The sequence below is a fragment of the Pyrgilauda ruficollis genome, unplaced genomic scaffold (assembly GCF_017590135.1).
Source record: "Pyrgilauda ruficollis isolate IOZ18807 unplaced genomic scaffold, ASM1759013v1 scaffold5, whole genome shotgun sequence".
NCBI lineage: Eukaryota > Metazoa > Chordata > Aves > Passeriformes > Passeridae > Pyrgilauda > Pyrgilauda ruficollis.
Window position 1 is genome coordinate 943,170 of NW_024526599.1, and position 20,527 is coordinate 963,696.

At 37.6% G+C, this 20,527-nt stretch overlaps 1 protein-coding gene across 1 annotated transcript in view; it reads right to left on the reverse strand.

The window, feature by feature from the left end:
• The window catches only part of COL25A1 (collagen type XXV alpha 1 chain), a 295,372-nt gene that overhangs the window by 100,284 nt on the left and 174,561 nt on the right, over positions 1–20,527 (reverse strand). Inside the window, exon 7 of the mRNA XM_041479910.1 lies at positions 16,023–16,040. Within this exon, the coding sequence (XP_041335844.1) occupies positions 16,023–16,040 (18 nt within the window). The remainder of the gene's footprint in view (positions 1–16,022; positions 16,041–20,527) is intronic.

Sequence of the window (20,527 nt, forward strand, 5' to 3'; positions counted from 1 at the left end):
GCAGACTCTACCTCCAGCTTTCTGAAAGATATGCAGGTGTTTCATTACAAAGAAGGACCTGAGATACATATGAAAGCAGCTGTAAACAGAGAAGGAGCCATTCAAGCCAGCATGGTTGGTTATCACTGTGATAACACAAAGAGAGCGTGTGGCAGTATGTGTGTGCGTGTTTGTGAGGGTTTATGCAGAACAAGAAAGGACTGTCACTAACAACACCAGTAAAAAACTCCTGTGGTTCACATAAATACAATGGAATGGAGGTCAGTCTGCTGTGTATTAAAGATGTGATCAACTACAGGCAAGCCTTTGAGAATCCCTATCGTAGCAAATTTTCTGCTTAGTTTTAAGGGCTTCTGATGCATGCCAGAGGAGAGCATCTGCTGCTGAATCAAAGGAATTGAAGCATATGCCTCTCTTTCCATGGCCTGCCATCTCTTCTGTCTGCTGCAGAGGACACAGAACCAAGGCTGCTTCCTGATGTCCCCACGTCTCCTTCAGGAAGGACGGTGCTCACTGCCAGCTGAGTGGAAACTCTCTGCTCAATTAACTATGACCCCTGCCCACTTTGCATTGCCCTGCAAGCACTTGGCCTCTTTAAAAACAAATTAAACACAATAATTTAATTAACAGATACAACCTGGCTGCACCTTTAAGGTCTCTCCATACATTTTTTCTAATGCTTTAGGCCCCACTGTCCTTTCGCAGTTCACATAAATATATACTGAAAACTAAGTGCAGCACTGTCAACCTTTAGCTACAGTCTCCACATACAGGTACTGTGACATGACATTACAGTAGAGCAGGTCTGCTTCAAAGCTTACACATCCATGCCACTGAGCGTGTGAATTTGTGAACTCGTACCATCAGTAACAGTAATTGCAAGATGGGAAGAGCTACAATCAGTCGGTGCAGGTTGTTGCTGCCTTCTCCAGAGTGAATGCGAAGCACAAGCCAAGGGTTGTGCTCACGTGTTCTATCTCCTTGAATCATCAAGCCATTGCTAGCTCTGAATATCTCACTGGCTGCAAAGTGCAAATAGCATGACCCCTATCTGCTACAGTCAGAATCCTATTTCTCAAGCCTTAGGCATGAAATTATAAGGTAACGTGACACGACTGAGACTGTAAACAGATGTTGTTTTGTGGTAGCTGTTGCTGCCTTCATCTACATGCTCAGTGCCGTTCTTACACCCAAGAGTGGCCCTGCTTCTGATGGGCTTTGGCTCATAACTTTCCTGAAGCGTGCTTGCCACAGCTCTGCCTGTTGGTAGAAGCTACAAGAGGACAGATCACATCAGCTGCCTAAGGGGCTCAGCCACCAGATCTGCAGAGCTACTGCACTGTTTCCCTGGCACGACTGCTGGCAATTATGTTCAGCCATCACCAGTGCACAGGTGGCCCCTTTCTCTACCCTGCATATTTTCCTCTGCTAACAGTTCTCTGAAAGTACAACCTATACCCAAACATGCTTTTTAATAAGACTGAATCATGTATCTTTTTTCTTCCTCCTTTTTCTGTGCAGGATTTTCTGAAAACAGTCTGTGCACATCATAATCAGATTTTGCTTTGTTTTTTCTTGCTTGGTTTTTTCGCTCCCTGAGTGGTACGCATGGTCATCTCTAACAAGTCACCCTTCCAGCACACAAATTTTTCATAAAAGTCTTCATAAACATCTGACAATTTTATTGTACCATGGGTGAAAAACAGCTTTTCAAAAGTGTACAAAAGCACTTCTGGTGTGAACATTCTCACAAGTCTCTTCACTTGTATTTGAAATGCTTTTGCTTTCTGCAAGAGTCTTGAAAAACAAACAAATAAATGCAAATAAAAATGGTTCTTTTGGATGCAAGTGAAGAGAACCAGTGGGGTTTCACCGAAATAAAAATTAATGGAATACTTTCATGGCTTGTTCACCCATCTCTGGCTTTTCCCCAATGTTTCAATTGTCCTCTATTGTTTTTGCAACTTTAAACAGAAAATTCCTATCCTCAGCCTTTGACATCTTCTTTCCATTTGTGCTGAGAAATTCTCCCAAGGTTTTTTACTGCAGAGTTTATTAGTGTATGTACACTGAGTGGAGGCAGGGAGGAAAAAAAAAATCTGAGGGAAAGTTGGATTTGTGGGGGTGGGGTGTGATTAGGAGACAGATTTGTTTAAAGGAGGGCAAGGTTTCTTCTGTTTAAGGGTACAGACACAAAGCACAGAGTGAGTAAAATAACACTAGTTTTGCAGGCCACAGCATGGACTTGCTGCTTTTTTTCCCAGGGAGACTTCTGTGCTTTCGTTTATGAGATGGCAGAGATCAAGCCACGAGCTGCCGAACAAATGTGAAAGCATTTTGTGTAAGTTATATGAAACGTCTGAGGTCAGAGCATTTCTGAAATAACTTCACAGTGTTTTCACTGGGAACAGAGGCTCTTTTCTCAAAGTGTAATTATCTACTCCAGACTACTATACATTTCCAAGGAGAGTTTATAGCCTGTTTCACATAAGCAAGGCCTTGTAAATCTCAAACACATGCAAAATCTGCATTCATAATTAGGCAAAAAATACTACTGTTTTTAAAACAAGGTCTCCTACAGTAGACTGAAAGGCCTCCAGGCACCTGCCAGCTAAGAACAGAGCTGAAATCAGGGTCAAATCCAAAAACCAGCCATATTCAGGATTGCTCACAGGTGACCCCCTCCTGCCTTTTTTTTTTTTTGCTATCAAAATCCTATTTCCATACTCTGATGAAATTTTACATTATTATAAATATGTGTACAGGAATAGAAAGACAAGAGAATGCAATACTAGAAAACAGGAGATTGATCCTTGCAGTCTTCATCAAGCAACGTTCCATTAGAATTAACTGAGTGTGATCAGCATGACTTTTTCCACACAGATGAAATTTTGTAATTCATTCCCTAAAATATGCTAATTTTGAATTCTACCCTTGAGGCCATTGCCACCTACATAGTTTTGCCAAAGTTACATCCAGAGACCTCTTAAAAAACCAGTAGTTGACTTATATTGGTTTTACAAACATTCATAATTATCAAAATTCTCTTACAGATATATTCTCTCCACATACCTATTGCTACAAATCTGCCTTTAGCCATAATACAGGAAGTTCTGCTACAAACTCACCCAAAAGGCTCCAAGCATTGATGCGACAGCAGAACTGAAAACAGTAAGGGATTCTTAATACAGAGTACAAAGTGATATTGAAGGTTCTGTAAAAAGCTCTGCAGTCAGTAGAGTCAGAGAGGAGTGCAGATTTTTCCTGTTAGACAGCCCATATGATGCCTCTGTAAAAAGGACCAGCCAGTCCCCTGCACAAGCTGGTGACAACCAACCAACCAACCAAGAGAATCAGCTGGACTGTGACAGAACCAGGTCCCACTGGGATCATCCAGCCTCACAGCTCCGAAGGAACACGACACGCCAAACCTGACAGCTCCCATCAGAGCTACCACAGAAGACACAGGTGATAACAACCTTTCAGACACAGTCACTGCTTTCCTACATTCCCACCACAGCAGCCACAGGCTAAGGCAAGCTGGCAGCTGGAGGACTGAATGCAGTTTGCAAGGTTCAGCCTTCATTTTCATTTGGGATCGAGGGGCGTGCAGTGCAGTCATCCCTCCCAGCACCCACAGTGTGACTGGCAGCCTAAGGCAACAGCAGCCGTGCAGAAACCAACAGAAAAGTGAACCACCTACTCCAATGTCACCCAGACAAACCCAAAAAGGGAATCAATTTCCCAGCTTAGTTTAACCATGTTTTCACAACTAAACAGCATGCCATACATTGGCTAAGTTAATTCAATATTGCAGATTACTTTAAGGGTAAAAGGCAGCTTCGGCACATGACAACAAAATAAATCAGATACAAAAGTTGAACTTTCTTTCTTTGAAACTTTACTCATGACTTCAATAAACTACAAGAATCTGACCAGAACAACAGTTCCCATCCTGTCCTGTAATTGCTGCAAAATATTAGGATCAGATATGCTGAATCACAAGAGGTTACACAGAGCATTATGAAACACCGCTGTGTTTCATAACTATGCCAAAGTTCCTACACTCATTTCAGTCTTGTGTCCACCATGCAAACCCTGAACTACTGAGACAATGTGGTTTTGGCATCTGCTGAGCTTGGCCATGTTTTCAGACAGTGTTTACATACGCTAGTTTACAAGGCCAACAATTCACCTTGCAACAATTTTACAAGTACTCAGAAGAATGAGAACTGTTCACTGAATCTGAACAGTTTCTACTGCTGAAGTGCCTTCCTTTTTACGTGTTTTATTCTCCTTCTGTAACATGACTGACTTATGGTGAAAACTTCAACCAACCACCTCTCAAAATACTCTTAATAACATCTCATTTTCTTCCCTTATATTCTGAAGTTTTTGTTAAAAATCCTAAGGCAGAGAAAAAGAAACCTGAATTTTTGACACAATAAGGGTGACTGCCTTAAAGAACATTATGTAAATGATTTAAGCTGCGAAACATAAAACTGATTTATATAGCAATCTAGATAAACAGCTCTGTTAACATCCACAAAAAGCAAATTATAAATTACTCCTGCTGTAAATTCATACAAATGCATTCAAAAGTCAGTGATTTATAGCCATATATAAATCAGACAAGTTTATCAGCTACAGGCAGGAGAACACAGTCTACCCAAAATGTGTCAAGAAACCACTTAGACATTCATTTAGACATTCATTTCTCATGCAGTGCTCTAGCTGAGGCTGGAATGGGGTGCTTTTTTTTGAAACTTATAATGCTGCTCACAAAAACCACCAGCTCACATTAGAAGCTGCAGAACTAATCCAGTACCCAGGAAAAAGCACAAGGCCCAGTGTCCCAAGCAAGAACCTGCTGAAGGTGATCTCCCCTTCCTTTCTCTGATATTCTTTCTTTGATTAATCACTAAGACTGCCATCTTCTCCTTCCCCTTCCCTTCCTTCTACAGACAAATATAAGGTTTTTCTTTGAAAGCCTACAAAGCAACACAAACAGTCCTACAAAATTCTACGGTACACAGGGCATGTGGCTATGTACCCACTGCCTGAGCATGAAGAAACAAGGATCAGCTTTACTATTTCCACAAATTAATTTAAGTAAACATTATGATTCAAATCTTTGAAGTTCCTTGTGAGTCAAGTAGCTGCTGTATGTGACAGTAAGACCAATTATATGGTGGCAGAAAAAACTGGCACATTCTTAAAGAAAAGAAAATGGCTTCTGGAAAAGTCAAAAGCCTTCTGACTTTCACTTACTGCTCAGTGCACTGTAATACATGCATTTACTGAATCTCAGCCCTCATTGCCTTGTCCACAATGCACCTTCCTGTTCTCCTACTTGTCAGATAAGCAGAAATTCACTAATAATGTTAGAGATTTGATGCAATACTGTAAAACAAACAAACAAACAAACAAAAAATTCACACCACAAAGGAAATGCCATTCTTGTAACTGGTAGAACAGGACATAAAAGTACAGATGAGAAAACCTAACATTGCTGTATCTATCATGTTATTAAAAAAAGAGAGCTTCTGATTTCAATAACAGGAAAGAAGGAACATTGTGAGGAAGATACAAACACAATCTTTGTTACTTCAAAACCAAAGAAACACACAAAATTTTGGCTGGCACTCAGAAATGCAGGAAGACATAATAAAAAGCAACAGATCTGGGTCCTACAGAACCAAAATTCAGAAAGCAGACTGAACAGGAAGTCTTTTTTATATTATAATTACTACTATATTTGCTATTTCCACTGCAGTCTCAGGATTTTTTTGAGTTCAATCTATGATTTTTAACAATATTTTAAATTGCAACATAGTATCAGCTTCAGTGTTCAATATCTGTTTTATAGAACATTTCAAAAATGAGACACTTTTGATACAGACTGATTGAGGCCATCCCCCTGCAATAAGCAGGAGCCACTTGAACTTGACCATTAAAGAAATACTTTTTATACTTCCTTTGGTAGATATTTATCAATAGGCCAGTTCTCTCATTTATTCCTAAAACTTAGTAAGAAAAAAGCTCCTCACTGGGAGTTAACGACTTCTTTCATTTTCTGAAACAGTAGTTCATATTCCAATGTTTCAGCTATTTTTACCCCAAAACTTGTATGGTGGCTTTTGTAATTCAAACACCTGTGGTGCTTCCCCGATTTTTTACCAGCCTGGTAGATAATTCAGGTGAAATGACAGTGCCCTTTGCCCATTTAATTTTTTTTTTTTTTTTTTAAACTTAAAAGAACTTTTTTGATGAGGATGGCAGGCTGAACTTCAGATATTTTGAAGGAAACAGAAAAAGGATGAAAGCAAGGGCAGGGAGGAGTTTCAGAGCAATGGAGATTCACCCCTGCCACTTCACTCCCTACAGCAGAAGTACCTATGGTCATCGAAATACATCTTAGAAGCTCCCTAGCCTTTCGGATATTTCAGCTTTGCTGTCTGCATTACTACTCTGTGATGGAATAGCATCCAAATATCTACCAGGCAGATCCTCCCTGGACCAGGAGCTGAGTCTAGGAGATTTATGCACTTCATTAATAAATGCTGCACATGGTCCAGCTCTACAAAAAAAAGTAGTAACTACACAGAAACAGATGATTGAAATCCCAGAAAAAAAAAAACCCTCTGTTCATCTATTTCAAATAAGGGTTACATTCAAAACCAGGTGGATTTTTGAAGAATTTTGGCCTGTACCTGCTATCATATCAAGGCAAATTTACAAAGTAATAAAGGCTGAACTTATGTAAACAAGCAAACCTGCACAGCTCACATCTGAACAAGGTTTTGCGGACATGTATTTGCTGTATTTTAACACTAAACCTATTTTCAGCAAGAGGATTTTAATACAGACTTTGAAACAGGGAAGGCCAATTCCATTCTTCCATTTACTGTGGTGACTCTACACCAGTTTCAGCGGCAATGCTCTGAGTTTCACTTAGCATTTCAAAGGCAGGGTATACTGCCTATACACTGTTTTTTCTTTTACAAATTTTGCTACTCAGTAGAGGAGATATTTTCTCTCTCAGGGTAGTAGAATGTCAAAGAAAGATTTAGATATTCCTTTAGTGTTGTCTGCAAATGCTACTATAAAATGAGACTGTGAAGATGTGTGTTAGATTACTTAAATCATGAATCATTAAAACAAAATGCCAGTAAAATAGTAGTATAAAGCCACAGCCACGTAAAAAATAGCACCAGGGGTAGAAAGGCTTCTGAGACATCCACAGATTAAGAGCAATGGAATTACTTCAGAAACTAGGTAACTTTTTAAACTTCAAGGTACGCTAATGCTTGGGAAGAATCTATTTCAGCAAAATACTATAATTCCTCTGAGAATCTTACTCTTCTTTCTCTCCTATTACCACTTACAAGTTCTGTAGCCCCTTAAATTGTTCCTGTGCATGGGCTCCATTGGTACCTAAAAAAGCCTTTTCACAAGAACTGTCTGACCAATGTTATGATAAAAGCTACACTGCACAAACCCACCTGAAGTGACCTGCAAGTTTTAAGTTACCACAAATGTTTCTGAACTACTCCAGGTACAAGTCATTGCTAAAAGAGGCAAAGCTTGACACTCTAAGTCATAACTCTAGTCTTGATGGGGATGTGTCAACCCTTAGTCAAATTAATTTATTTAATGTCAAATAGTGTACAGGAAGAAAAGCACCAAAAGCATATAAAATAATATTTATGTTACAATTAGACAAACAAATGTCACTACAAGAACTAAATCTTTCATTTATTGTCACCAATTCCCTTATCTGCAAAGGGAAAAACTACAATGATGCATTTCATAGCGCTGTTTGGAGAACTGTTCAGATTTGTGAAGTTTGAGATGGAGCACCAGATAAATGCAGAAGAATTTTTATATCAACTTCAAACATACACATACTTTTTTATGCAGACATATGTAAAAGTGAGATGACTGAATATATTCTTGTAACCTATAAGGCTGGAAACATCTTTATACAGGAAGCAATTTAAGACAACATAAAGTTTATTAAAAACAAAACTGTTTTCTCCTTAAGACTAAGAGTATGGACTACAAAATTCAGAACATCTTCAGGGGAAATTAAACACATATGTATATTTATACTTAAATGGATATTCACTGTTTTTGGCAAATGATCACTAGCAGACACACTGGGCAATATAGCTGGATTGTATTTCTGAAAATACATGATTCTCTTACATGTTTCTCAGCAGCTCACAGCTCTTGAATATTACTGATGGACCTCAGTAAAAAACTATATTAGGAAATCCTACAGTGTTGTAAGGACAGACAAAGCATTTTTGAAATTGGCAGTCTGGATCAAAGCCCACAAACAGAATGGACACTTCCATGGCGTGCTCAATAGCAACATTCCTGGCAATACACAAAATACTCCAATGAAAGTGACTGCTGCATTTTCTGCCTTTTTCTTCCTTCTTGAGACTTGACCCATACTTACAAGGAAAGAGTAACATATCAGCACAGCTCTTATTGCCAGCAACAATTCAATATAAAAAAATCCCTAAAGCATTTCTACTAACCCAGCAATTTGCTTCAAGTACAACTTCAGTTCACAGGAGTGAACTTTAAAGGAGTCACTTTAAAAAGGGAAATATAAATTTTGAAGGTTTCCTCTACCAGCCTGAGATCCAAATCTCCCAGGTCTGCTCAAGTTTACAGGATTTTCAAGCATCTAGCACAAAGCATCACCAGCCTCTGAAATGATAATGGCTTTCAAAGGAACTCTGATATTTTGAAAACCTTGTAGAAGACTAATGTCTTAGACATCACAGCATTACCTTCAAGTCACAATAAACTTGATGAAATACACATTTTTATGACTCCTAATTTTTTTTTATTAAAGCTAGTGAAACTACTGGGATCTGCAACAAATTGAACTGGATTTCAAAGCTAAAATACAGCATGAAGATCACTAAAAACAATAAGCCAGCATGAGTTTAATATCAAATTAAAAACATGTGCAGCAGGATAGTGAAATACTATATAATATTCCTGAACACAGTTCAATACGTTGCTTTGACATAATCCCTAACAGAACACAGAACACACGAGTGTATTTCTGCCATATGTAGAATAAGAGGAAGAAAATACGAAGGTCATTTGATAAAGAAATGATTTAGGAATACAAAAATATTTCAGAGTCCTTAATTATATTTTGACAACCCTTTGTAATGTCATAATGTAACCACAATACTAAGTTTGCAATTGCTGTTTTGTACTCATATGCACTCTGTTAAGCTAAGCAGAGTTTTACCAAATTAAGGCTTGCAAGTAATTTTTGTTTCACAGTTTCTCACTTTCTGTTAGAAGATCTACTATGCCCTGGTGACAGCTGGAACTTCTAGATGAATAAATGGAATGCTAATGTGTGATTCCCTATCACATTCATACTGGCATATGTAATCAGTGAATCAGATCTTCATGTTTATTTTATGAAAACAAACCCAATTCTTTTAAAAAATTAATGATTCCACCATGAAGAAAAATTGGTAACATCCTACAAATAGAAAGCTCTCATGCATATTTTCTTTTAGAGTTTCAAATATTAGTTTTATGCATTGTCTAATTTTAGGGATTGTTTTTTCACACTAACAGTATCATAAATTGTTGCTATGTGAACTATGAAATGAGGAGATCAACTTCTAAAAGTTTTGCATCAAACTGTTTTCTAAGCCCATCTTCCAAGCTTTCTTTATCTTTTGCATACAGCTAGTCCTGAAGGAGATCTGTGGATTCAGTAAAAGAAGCCACCTTCACAGGAGCAGAATTTATTTTATAAGCACATCCAGAGCTGATAATTATGCTGCATGAAGAGCCCTTTCCACAGAATTCTATACAATGAATATTCTTGTTTTTCTGTCTGTAGAAAATCAAAACCCAGACTCAATTGGTAATTGTCAAATCAACAGAATTCAAGTCTGATACTTTCTGAATCAAGCAAGAAAATAAGAAATAAATTATCTGTTCCAGGAAATGCTGTGGAACATCTGAACATCTTGCTATTTCAGCACCAGACAGTTACTGAGATTTTAACTCGAAGGCTTGCCTACCAGAGTAAGTAAAAGAACACAGTAGCACAGCTGGGGTAGGAGTCTGGCCTCCTCTTGGTGTCAGAGCCTGATGAGTAGAGCTCTGAAAAGTCTAACTATCTCTAACTTAGTTCACTTAGCAGGGTACTGCAGGGAGATCATCAATCTGCCATTAGAGGGTCCTTTGCAATTCCTGACAAAAGGATGGGAAAAGACAAGTAAAAAAATATGTTGAAAGCAGAGCATAGTATCAAATTTTAAAAGAATTTTTTGTTGATGCTTGGAACTTTTACTCTCCTCTACTTTTTTAAATTATGTGTGGCGCTTCCTTAGTCTTGGTACAACAGATAGTTCAGAACAATTTTCCCCTAAATCTCCAATTCTGTGCTCTCTTCTTTACAAAGCAAAGATTCTTCTTACTTGCACTAATACTGTCTGCTTAGCCAAGAAAACCATTTAATATTCACAGCTCTTCTGGTTTACACATGTGCATAAGTCTACCAGGGGAAACCAAAGTGTTTTATATTTGAAAGTGCTCATTGTTGTTGTCAATGCCTTTTAACAAAATTAACTTCTATTTTATTACATATGAAGCTGAGAAAGCATCACGCTTAAAAACAATTAAATGCACAATCTCCTTCTGAGAAGACATATTTCTGGCTTCTTTTGTGTCATAAACACTTATGTATACAGTAAATGAAGTTTTAAGCATGATTTCACCTCTTAACATTCTCTGATGTGGTTCCTTTTAGCAACTAACATAAAATGAAAAGCCATGAAAATGGCATTTGTTTCTTCTTGTTCACAAATCATTATGGGCTGTTTCCTAAAAAGGTCTCACAATTTCAATGGTGTTCACAAATGCTATTACCATTTAAGAATGCAGAATGGCAACTAAACTCAAGCTCTGCCTGCTTAAACACATACAAAACAGTACAAGCTTGTTTATTCATGTGATGTCCTCAGATTAATTTCTGATCTCATAATTTACAGTAAATTTTTATTAGCAGTAAAGGCATCAAGAATTTATCTTCATTATTTGTACACAGAAAGTAAGAAAAAACTTTTACAAGTCTGCTACCTAATGTTAATAAACTAATTGTTGAAGTTTGACAGCAAAATCTGACCTGCAACTTGAAAGTCAAAAGCAGATCAGCATTTGTATAATCAGACTGTCATACAATTCTTCAGCTGGATCAGAAGTTTAAAAAGGAGCATAGCGTATGAGTTTCTAGGAGAAATACCCCATAATATCATTCTCAACAGTGAGAACAGCTGATGGCCAGGGTACAACCACTGGGATTCTCCCAGGAACAGTAACTTTACAGCCCTGTGTATCTGAAAGTGAGCTATTGCTTCAGTCATTGGCAGATTTTGTCTTTCATAAGTGTATTTCTTGCCTCCTTCCCCCACTCTCCATGCAAGTAAAGAGTCTTGAGGCATTCATGTGAGGAAACTGCTAGAAAAAAAAGGAATGTGGAGTTCACACCTCAATTTATGGTGATCAGAACAAAAGAAACATGTCCAACTCTAACAACACTCTGCAGCACTGATCAATAGGACATTATGTACCTTGCCCATAGTTTAAAAGCCATAAAAACAAATACACAATCACTTGATGTTATCAAATGCCCCACTACTGAATGGCGTGGACTGAGAGCAGTATTTAACAGGTTGTGGAATGCAAATGACTGTTCAAAACCACCAAAACTGAAAGCGAAGCTCAACAGGAATTAAAAATATGTTTTTTTTTATTCATCCCTATTTATCCTTCCTACTGTCAGATACTCTTTCGTAAGATCTAGGAGTCTCCCTACCATCACAGTGTTCTCTAGGAAGTGATAAATATCTTCCCCAGACTGCTGCCTTCCAAACCCACTCAAAACTAGGGCCTGTGGCCTGCTGTGTTTCTCTGTCCTTTGACAAAAACCAGAAAACTAAAAGTTAAAACAGTTCCCACCAGCACTGTTGACAGTACAAGCCAGTAATAGCCAGTTTAACCATGAATCAGAATCTCTGTCATCAGAAATTAAAAATACTCCAGCCACGTACCCTGATGCTTGATGGTGAAAAAAAAGGCACACATACATTTGTCACCACAATTGCTATGGAAACCTTTATCATGCACCAGGCACTGGGAAATTTCAGGCTGTTACAGCATCACGTCCATGGACGTGTCACACAAAGGAAAACAGGAATCTCATGAAAACAAATATCAATCATTAACACTTTGTCCATTTCTAATGCAGATTTGGACAGCTGCCAAAGAGAAAGGAGAAGCATCTGTGAGGCTGCTGTATGTCAAAGTCCCACACAGAGAGCGCTCATGTATGCTGACATGAGAGACAAAGCATGTTGTGCTAGAGATGGGCCAGGGAGAGGATACTGCCCCAAAGAAGGAAACAGCTGGCTGGCTGAGACCAAATCGAGCAAAACACCACCCTATCCCACATTTACAGTCTTTATTAGCTTTAGTTCAGCAAGATTTTTCAAAAGGATTGTTTTGTCTTCCTTCGCCATGATATTACAAGCATGGCTTCCAGTATTTACATGAGCCTTACCTCTAAACAACAAAAAATTGTTAAGGTTAAAATAGCCAGCCTTCTCTCTTTATCCAGACAGGACATTTCTTATGGAATTAACATTAGATTAGAAGCTAAACTTTGTTCTCTGACAAGCAGGAAAACTTCCATTATTTGAAAAAGAGAAAGTATGGGCAGAATTTGGTTGTATAGATTTACTGGGAAAAGAACCCTTTCTGGTTCAAGCTAATCTAAATACATATTTATATTCCAGATAAGAAAATGCAGATATTGTTTTGGGTCACTTGAGAGTCAGAATTTAATTTCAGCAAAAATATTAAAGATTTTATTACTTGCTCCTCTGTAGAAGAACACAGCTTACATGGTATTTAAAGTAGCTTTCTTTTTAACAGAAAACCAAATCATAAGAAGAGACTTTATTTTTTTAAAGATTAGGTTAGAAATTCTTTAGTTTTTTATTGTGGTCTTTACTTTTCAGAGATGCAACAAAACCATAAGCTTTTTCTGGAAGAAAAAAATATTAAAAAACTGCCTGTAAGTTGTAATAAAGCTTGTTTTTAGTTAAAATGGGAAAACGTGAAGCAAAATTATCTTTTGAAAAATTATCTTTATCTTGGAAGAAAATAAGCAGTAAAAAAAAAAAAAAAAAAAATGGTAAGAGGATGTGCCCAGTAATTAGGTGTGTGTTAGGTGAACATAGTGTGTACTTTATATCACAGTGAAAAAGAATAGGGGTTAATAAAATATCGAGTATAGAAATTATTAGAATTTATCCCTGACCTTAGCATAGACTTGCATGGCTAGGACACCAGAAACTTCCTAAGTGCTTCTCCAATCAGCATACCAATTTTGTTCTTTGAAGCCAGGATAACCGAAGTGATAAATATTTTAAATTTTTAATTTCTCACGGACGCAGTTAAGACCAGGGAAATTGCGGACAATCATAATAGGCTGGAATTTCTGCATTACTTAATGACATGCCATGGAGTTTTGATTTATTTTATTTGTATGGGAACAAATTCTGTTTTCTGTGGATACTTTCGATTTTTAAAAGTCTTGAGATTTTCAACCACAGCTTCCAATATTTAAAAACTCCAATTTTAATATTTAAAAAATGCTGTCTCACCAAGTTATCTGGATCTGAGTTTCAGTTTAAGGGGATAAACTTCTGAATGTACAGCCTGCCTGTAGTTGCCCAAGACATGTAGATGTCAACACTGGCTAGAAAGCAATTCAGCAGAAGGATTATCTGGTTCAGTAGCTGCCTACAGTCAGAATCTGGAATGAGGAGGCACGAATGTGCACAGCTAGTGTCATGTGAGAGATTCCCTAGGTATCCAGGACAGCTGCCTGTGACTGACAGCTACAACCACAGCCCAACACAGACTCCAGCCCGTGTACATAAACAGCCAGCGGCTGAGGCTGGAGACGCTGGATCAATTCACACAGCAACAAATGCCTGAGTGCAGACAATGTAACTGGGCCCAAGGAGTTTGCCATGAGCTGAACACGTTTCCAGGTGCACTGAGTATTGGCTTAACCTTCACTGACTGCCAGGAGTGCTCAGACACCTCGTAGGTCAACACCTACACAACGCAAGCTACTGGGTTTAGGCTTCTTAATGTAAAGCTGAACACAACTCTGTTTCATGCCCTTATGTTTTCCCACCAGTGCTCCCAAAAGAATTATCCTGGACTCAATCAGCCAGTCGAAATGACTGAGTACACACATATCCTCCTGACACAATAAGAGCACCTTGAGCTGAAAAGGAGGATAAGGCATTATTAAGGATAATGCTGAGGACGTGTTGCTGAGGACAATGGTGATGACCCAGAGGTGAGCATTTCCACTGGGAGAAATTACTGAAGTTAACATGTAAGAATTCTCTCTCAAAACAATATGGGGAACATTTTTAGAGGGCTTTTTCTTTGGTTTGCACCTCACTTCTCCGACACCCATGATGAGATTTCTCTACCTTTCTGCCCTTGAAACAGCACTGAACGCTGCCATCCCCACAGCGGTTCCTTGCCTACAGCTATCCCAGGGCATTTCATGTAGAGATATGAGCTCCAAAGACTGAGCAGCTGTTTACAAGCATTAGGCAAGAGACACTCTCTGAGCAACTGAAATGTGGGAGGTGGGGGTCCAAACCCAGAAGGAAAGGACACGGGTGGCAGCACAAGTTAACATCAACTAGAGGGCAGCCCACAGGCTCAAGAATCAGCCTCAGGTCCTCAAGAGAGCTTGTTCAGAGCTACAGTGCCACACAGAATTACAATCTCTCTCTTCACCAACCCCAGCAGCACAGATGCTGAAGATGCTTCTCTGTATAGTCCATACATCAAGAGCCTATTGTGAAATGTAAGTGCAGTGGTCATCTCCAGTACCATATGGATTTCTTACACAGTTCTGTTAAATGAAGCCTGGCACTGCAAGGATACTGTGCATTCAGGCCAAGTGCTTTGAGGGTTCGTAAATCAATCAGTCTTTGAATGGAAAATTATGTTTAGAAACTAAAAAATCTAAATTAAATGCTTGCATGTCATAATGAAAATCTTAAAAAAATTGCCAGTCAATATGATGATAAAGCTCTAACATTCAATTATGATTCTGAAATATAAAAGGTCCTCATAGAAATCCTGATTTGGGCAACTAAATTGTGCTAAGACAGTTCCACAGACCAAAGCTTACTTCCCACAAAGCATACGAAGCATACAAAAAGCCCGAGTTTCTCAACTGATTCCACTAAGTATGGCATTGGTATTGGCTTAGTAATTTATTTGTTTTTCTTATTTCCTTGCTCTTCCATATTTTTATAGCACTCAAATAATTCACATTTCATTTTTGCTATATGTAATGTTTCCTCTCTGCTGGTCTGTTTCTTCCTTAGAACTGAAGTTAGGTCCCTAGATTTCCACGTCTTCAATTACAGCTCACAAGACAAAGTTCTACTATTCTTAAATAAAGCAGAACTAATTCAAAGCAGTGTATCTAATTAATCAAAACAGCTACAGTGCAATATTTAAAATAACTGAGGTTCTGCCTGGATTATAGCAACATTATTAGCATGTGATTAATAAGCAGTTGAAGTATTACATTTGCTACACATTTGCTAAGCTATTTCATCTTGCTTTAAAGTTTGGTGGCAAAGTTTCAAGCCATAGTTAGGAGATTTGCTCTATTCAGTATTATGTTGTTAACCCCACCATCTGGTCAGACAGCTGAGGGAACTTAACCATATGTGGGGGGCATATTTCTCTCTTGGGAAATATTTTTCTTACAGAATTATGCAATGGTTATCAGTTTCTATCTTACTACAGTAGGATCAAAAATATACTAAAATACTTTTTAGACAACCTGAGCTCAGTGGGCCCTGTATTTAACTGTTAATTATGTAAGAAAATAAGATGGCACTTACTTGAGGACCAGGCTGACCCTGAAAAAAAAAAGAAAAACAAAAGATTATGGAAAGCTATGACAAGGATGAACTCCTTAAATAGTAGAAAATAGTTATAGTGATCTCTAATAAGGAGCTAACAAAATATACACTGCACTGAAGTCGCATTTTGGGCTCTTAGGTTGATATTGAATTTGAGTGTTTTAATTCAAACTGATGAACTTTCTTGCAAATAACTGATTCTAGAAATAAATTGCAATAACATATTAAAACTGCATTTGAGAAACTTCTTAGTTTAGATATCATAAACAATTTGGAAATGATAGGAGGACTTAATTAACAGTTCTCAAGTGAGAAAGAAGCCAGAGGTGCTGAGCTGATTCAGAGCAGGTATTATGGGTTTTTCTCTTCCATTTCTTTATTACAGCTCACCTCCATACCTCAAGGAGATGCTAATTATTTATTACAACTGCTTATTGAATGAACAAAGTCTCAAAACCGGAGGAACACACTGCTGGACAAACAGTAGTCTTTTTGCCTTTGCTACAGCACCAGAGTTTTAAGCAAGTATAAACCACTATTTAAACCAGCAATTGTGGAAGGTCCGAGATAAACTTTTGTCAGTCAGTCCAAGAAGACAGCTGATACATTTCCTCTCCCTTATTTATCAACACCCCCTTTAGATCACCCCTGGACAAGTGGAGAGGCACCCTTTGCGCACTGAGGAACTGTATTTCTTCTTACTGCAAGCTCTTACAGAGTAGAAATCCTATCCCTAATTTCCCTAGACCTGAAAAACCAATGAAAGCCATGAATTATTTTACTGGCCTTAACAGAAATTGCTTGCATGAAGCAGAATTATTTTAGCAAACAGTACAATAGCTGTGACTATAAACAACATGACCCAGACTATCAGCTCACAATGTAAGACAGAGGAAAATAATTACATATTTCTCCTTAGAGAGAATTCCTTTAAATGCCTAGGGCTAGCTTAGCTTCTGGTGTTTTATGACAATTAAAATAATACTTTAGTTAAACTGAAACTATGTTTCCTTTTGTTGATAGAAACTGAGCATGGAGACTTCTTTTAAATCTTATAAAACCACTTCAGATGGAAGGTACTTCTACAGAGAGTTGAAACTTTTCTGTCTGAACATCAGGAAACATTTTTTTACTGTTAACCAAGCACGGGACCATGGGAGATCGTGGAGTTTCCATTCTTGAAGACATTCAAAAACCATCTAGACATGAACCTGGGCAAACTGCTCGAGACTACTTGAGCAGAGAGGTTTCACCAGATGACCTCCAGAGGTCCCTTCCAACTTCAACCATTCTGTGATTCTGGGCAATTTTAGATGGGGTGGGAGGCAGAAGCATTTCAACTGGGAACCATTATCAACAAGAAAAGCAAATGAAGAAATGCTTTTTATAGTGACTAATAAAACTTCTTGTGCCATTTAATAACCACAATAAAAGGTATTTAAATTCACAAAAAGCTTTAAAAATATTTTTTAAATATATGGAATGGTGTTACAGAGGAATAATACTAAAATACAGAATTATTGTGGCTATCTAATCTTTACACTGAATGCAGCATAAAGTTGGGGATGCTGCAGTTTTCTATTTATTTATTAGAACAAAACTGCACCATAGAGAACACAAAAAACCCCAACCTTACTGGCTGAGGTTGGCAGTTCAAATATTAGCTAAAACTTTGAGTTGGTGAGCTTGATGAAGTTACACATCATGCTGGGTTAATGAATACGATTGAGACTCCTCAGCACTCATATATTACCTCCATCTTCCCCTCACAGCAGGTTTTAAACTATTTTATGTTATGCCTGATCTTAAAATCATCAGAAATTGCTTATAGAAGCAGTACTGGGCAGCTGGTACAATAAAATTGTATCAATTATCTAAACGGAGGTCTGTGCCTGCAAACTTTATACAAAAAATTTAGAACACATTTGCTCACAAAAATATCTAAAGCTGCAATAGATTTTGACCAAATCATTAAATGCTGTCTCCATCACACACACACATATATATATACATATGTGTGTGTGTCTATATATATATATATATATATGTAAAGCCAAAACTTAAATGAAGATCTGAAATTACCAAAATGTTTCAACAAAGAGTTGATTTAAAGCAGTAGAAAGCAAATAAACTGAATATATGCATATATATTTTAACAATGAGATTTGAAAACTGACTTTTTTTCCTTCATCTAAGACACAGAGGCTGCTAAGGGTCCACATGGTACATGCTATATGTATGATACAAGAGACATACACACATAACACAAACATATCCTGAACTGAGTATGAGGTGAGGGTTGCAATCACGCTCCCACGAAAGTGTTTTATACTCTCAACAGCACCACTACTTGGCCTTTCAGGTACTGAGCATTTATAATTACTCTTCTTTCCTGTCTCCAATACAGAAAAAGCTGGAAAATGAATTTTTATAAGACAGTGTTTTTTCAAGTAGACAGAAAACTCTAAGATATTGGGGAATATAATCACTGCATTACTCTTAGTTTATATATGCTGCCAATATTAGAATTATCCTGCATTTAGCTATAAATGCAGATGCTGAATACAAAAGTATTCAAAAGCAGGATGATTTTAACCCCTTGGCTATTAGCTCCTTCAGTATGGAAGGAAATTTGCATTAATGAAAGTTATTATTTTCTGGTTTTTACAATGGTTCCTAATCCTTCAGTATTTCTTAGCAGTCTTATCTACTCCTTGCTCTACTATCCACTGCAGTTACAGTAGACTTTTCCCTCCTCAAAAGCGATCCAGTAAGTGACACTACCCAAAGGGTGCAGAAAGCACTGAGTTATGGAACTCATCAGCTCTTCTTACAAAGGTATGGGTAGAAAAGCATCAGAACACTGACATTTTTAATTGTAAAGGGTTATTGTCACACAACAGCAATTCAATTAGGGGCTGCTAATTTCGCCTTCTCTTGTTTTTGCATGTTGTGAAAGGGTCAGGAAGAAAGCTCCTTGTGTTACTTTGGTGCTCATTAAAGAACTCTCTAACATGAATTCAATCTGATATCATAACTCATTGGAGCAAGCTCAATCTCAATTTATATGCTTGTGTTCCCAAAATGACCTCAGGACTGCTGAAATCAGTCTGGTTCACTGCTGCATAAATGGCCCCCAGTTCATGTTACTTGTGGATTAAAATGTTTTAGCTGTAAGTCTTTCTCTAAATTTTAAATAACCAACTAAATAAATAATACTAAATAAAATACTGTTCAAGACTGAAAAGTCAGCATTACTCTGATTTTTGTCTAATGAATATCTCTTTATTCAAATCTGTTACATACTCTGAAACTGATTAATTGATTCTAGCTACCAACTAATTGCTGTCTTTGCAGGCATTTAGGGATCAGTCCCACCACCACTGACTAATTAGGTGCATTTTGATGGCTGGTGCTTTGAACCTCAGATTATTGCTCATATACTTGATTATCCCAACTGTATGCTGCTTTTTATATTATTATTTTTTAGATCTAAATTACTACAATGGGTATAGCTGCTAATATCTCATGGTTTCAGTAAAATCTCCAGACAATTTTCCCTTCTATATTCCTATTTACTGGCTTAATACACTATTTTGAGGCAAACAAAGGGATTTGGTAACCTATTCTAATTGCCATGATGGAAGGTCTTCTACTGTCGCCAGTTAATCCCTTCCTAGAAATTGAAACCAGTATTAGCTGCTGTTATATAAATGATATTAAAACAAAAATTAAAAAATCCATGGTGTGACTAAAGTCAACAGGCAAGCTATCAATCCCCTAAAAGAGATTAAATAAAAAGCTTATATTGACTGCATGTTGCAAACTTTACAGACAAATTACTTAAAAGTAGAAAGAAACCTCAAAGAGCAAAGAAAGAGGAGAAAATGAAAGCTGACACTGCAAGTAAACAAGTTGAGCTTGCAAAGGAAATGGAGCTTGTAGTAAGTAAAAGGATAGAAAAGAAAATAAGTATCCAGGGTATCAGTGAAAAGGGGTGCCCTGGGAAGGGAGAAAAGAGACGGAGTGAAAGGAACAGCAAGAGAAAGTGCCAAAACTGGATTTTCACACCTTTTTGCCATGGTGTTAATCTTTAAAGAGCTGGGAACATAAACTTCCAGGTTCATACATCTACACAAAGAGCTGTACAAATATACACACAAGTACAAATGTGTTAACAAATGCATTGTATTTGCATTGTAAATTAAATGTTATTTCTAACTTAATTCAAGCAGCATATCCCTAATGAATACCTGGAATATCAAACAAATGCATTTATTACGGTACATGAGGCTGTTCAGATTTAATCAGCCAACGCAATCCAGGCACAGAAATTAAAACACAAAAATTAAGAATTTGTGAAAGAAGGAAGAGTCACAGAAATGTAGTCAGCAGTGATATCCTGCTGTTTGAAAGGCACCACCAAACTACCCTTGGACAGAGCACCCAAGGAGGAACATCTGCCTTCCAATCTAATTCAGACA